Raw genomic sequence first — 3,261 nt, 5'->3', positions numbered from 1 at the left:
AGCTCACTTTGTAGTAGGGCGGCACGATTACGGCCGAAAGGATAATCCAGATTATTCTGATCAAAAGCATCCTGCAGTTCACCTGGTTAATACCACAGGTCCCAGGATCATTTTGTCGTTTTGATCGAGTATTCAGGCAATAATCGGCCTTCTTCCTTCTCTCTGTGAACAACCGTGGTCCGATTTGATTCTGTGAGCAGCGGCAGTGGGGGGCGGAGGTGAGCAGCTCTTCCTGTCCCATCACTCCGACATATTTCAGACTGAGGACAGCTTCCCGAAACATCTGGATCACCTCTGGTGGCTGGCTCTTCAGGAAGCGCTCGATTAGATACGCAGAGTTTTCTATGAGCCGAGCGCACAGTTTAAAGGCCGATATTATAGACGATCACGTTCATTTAAGGTTCGATTCATCGTGCAGCCAAACTTCCCACTTTAGTTATCGACATTAGCTACAGCAGCAGACAGACGTAGCTAACATTACTTACTCTATTTGCTGTGTCACTGTTTGCTCTATATCTCGGTATTAGACTTCTCTTGGCCCACTTTTGAGGTTGTGGTGACTGTTGAGCCTCCTCCTCCTCCTCCCGTCTGAACTTTGTCTTTTGATACCAAAACAACAACAGTGCGGCGCGAGGAGCCGACTCAACCGACCCTGCTGTGCCTATTTTGGGAAATCAGCTATCCCTTCCTTAAAGACTGTCACATGATTGGTTAAAAATAGCTTTTGTTTCTATTGGCTGTTTGTACGTCAACAGTTTATGAAACTTTTTACATTTCCTTATCAAGGAAACGTTTCTAAAAGTGTTTATACGATTTCCTCCCCGGCCCTAATTCGTAGTATCTATTCATGACTTCCAACTGCATCAACATTATTTTTAAACTGCACATTCATACTGTTGATAATTATACATTCAGCGTGGAGCATCGATTGCCAAAAGGCCCCCCAGGAAAATGAAGTCCAGAGAAAAAGAGGGACAACAGTTGTTTTCTTTCCAGCTCAGTAAATCTAATCAACAATTTCCTTTTTTAGACTACAACATGGCCTCTTATTCTGGATATAAAATTATCCCCGGTGACTTAATTTTCCCTAGAAGATATTACATCAACCTGTCAGTATTTCCTGTATATTCTGAGAGTCTCCGTGTTGCTCAGACGTTACATTCAGCTGGAGCTCACCCGTCAAAACGCACAGACACGAACGCTGAGCAAATTAACAGCAGACAGAAGGAAGGCGGCAGACGCAGGAGTCCAGCTGAGCGATCAGAACGATGCACACAGCGTATATTCACATACATTCGCAAAGAATTTTTATCACATAGTTACTGAGAGAAACCTGGCCTGAACTGCTGTTTATGTGTCTGCCCCCCCCCTCCTGCAGCCATACATAGTGGAGATCTGTGACAGCTTGAGAGGGAAGATCTTCCAGAAGTTCATTGAGAGGTGAGACAGGGGAGATGGAGGGTGGAAGACATGCACCAACGTACAGTGAATTCATGTTTTAAACTCTTGTTTTTTTGTTTTTCCCCTCAGTGACAAATTTACTCGTTTTTGCCAGTGGAAGAATGTGGAGCTCAACATCCACGTGAGTACAAGCTTTATTTTGAATATGAGACTTCACAAATGTTACACCATCAGTCAGCTGCACTGGTTCCCGACCTTTTTCCTTAAGACACCTCTTTTCTATCACTATATTTTATGCATATTCTATATTATATTCAATAATATCAATAACAGGAGAGAACAGATGATGAAATGTACAATGAACCCAAACAGTGAACACAACAACTGCAGGAAGTTTGTGAAGTGTGTGAGAGATTTGGATACATTTTGAGCAGATTATTTCCTGTGATTATTAATAAAAGATGAGGTTTGCTGATATCTTTTTTGTTTAAGAACTTTTTATACAATTCTGTCTCTTTTTCAACTATCATACAGACTTAATAGGCTTTTTTTTAATACATTCAGTGTTTTGTTCTCATTGTTTTATCAGCTCTTTGATCAGTTTATCAGAGGGTGAAGGTTTTCTCAATGTATCTGTTCATCTGTTCAGGTCTTCACCCCGCTCTTATCCTGTTTATAGCTAGTGCACTGGTACCCAACCTTTCATTGTGGTTGTACAGGGTGATAAAAGTGCAACAAGGTAAAAAGAAAAAGATTAGGGAGTGAAGCTCAAATCAATTAAAACATTTTTTAAAAATCCACATTTTGATGCATAATTTAAGTGAAATGAAATCAAATAAGAACAATACAAATAAAAGCTATTTGCAAGTTGATAAAGTTTTAGTTTTGGAAACTAAGTTTTTTAAAAGAGTGGGAACCCTGAAGTCGCAGAAATTAAATTATATTCACCTCAGGCAGTATCTTTACCCCGCGTCCCCCCCGTCGGCTCTCTGGCCTCCCTTTGAAAACTTTAAAACCACCAAATAGACTCTGATGTCTTTGAGCTCCAGTCCATTTCATGCTGCTCTCTGTGACAAATTAACCACGGCTGTGTAAACATCGCGTCCTATGGACTGACAGGTTCATTGGACAGCTTTAGTGATGACTCATCCTGCATCATCAGCATCAAAACCCAAACAACAACAACAACGAGTCATGAAGCACTTCACTGCACCTGTATCACGGGTGGAAGGATCTGATGATGGAAATGTAGATTTAAGGACTTCATTTTTTACTCTGTTCATGTGTTACCGTGGTTACCAAGTTGGATCGAACATTAAATATTATAGTCTGGGCCCCGCCCACTAAAGATTTCCTTACTCGAATAGTCGTCACATGTTTATGATATTAATTAAATTATTTAAATATATATATTTGAACAATCCTGAATTACTTCAACACAGTGTAACAGTCTCTCCCCCCGTCCGACTGAGACTCAGCAACGGTTCAGTGGACTCTACATTGTAGGTAGACAGAAAGGAAATCACTCGAGGTGTACTTAACTGCCTTTTCCCTGACCTTTCAACCACATGTCATGGTCTTCATCAGCAGATAGTGTTGTCATGAATACGACCACATGTTATCAACCTTTTTGTTTAACCAAATCCCATATGCACTTAAACCCGATCCTGCGGTCAGTCTGGTTTACATTCACACCACAAACGAACCACATCAGGAGCCGGGCTCCTCCTTCCAGCCGCTCTCTGGTTTTGTGGTCTGCACTTTGATTAACAACCAAACAGGCTGTGGGCATTAAACCTTCTGAAAGATATTCTCTCCCGTTGTGCCTCTCCTAACGTCCCTCTCTCCTCCTCCTCCTCC

General features: G+C 41.6%; 1 protein-coding gene across 1 annotated transcript in view; it reads left to right on the top strand.

The window, feature by feature from the left end:
* grk3 (G protein-coupled receptor kinase 3) overlaps nt 1-3,261 on the top strand; it is a 35,809-nt gene that overhangs the window by 20,096 nt on the left and 12,452 nt on the right. Inside the window, 3 exon segments of the mRNA XM_035668368.1 lie at nt 201-400; nt 1,153-1,440; nt 1,531-1,801. Of these exon segments, the coding sequence (XP_035524261.1) occupies nt 201-400; nt 1,153-1,440; nt 1,531-1,801 (759 nt within the window).

This window comes from Morone saxatilis, unplaced genomic scaffold (assembly GCF_004916995.1).
Source record: "Morone saxatilis isolate NCDOM2014 unplaced genomic scaffold, NCSU_SB_2.0 Contig21, whole genome shotgun sequence".
Classification (NCBI taxonomy): Eukaryota; Metazoa; Chordata; class Actinopteri; family Moronidae; genus Morone; species Morone saxatilis.
This window is presented reverse-complemented; position numbering and strand designations above follow the sequence as displayed.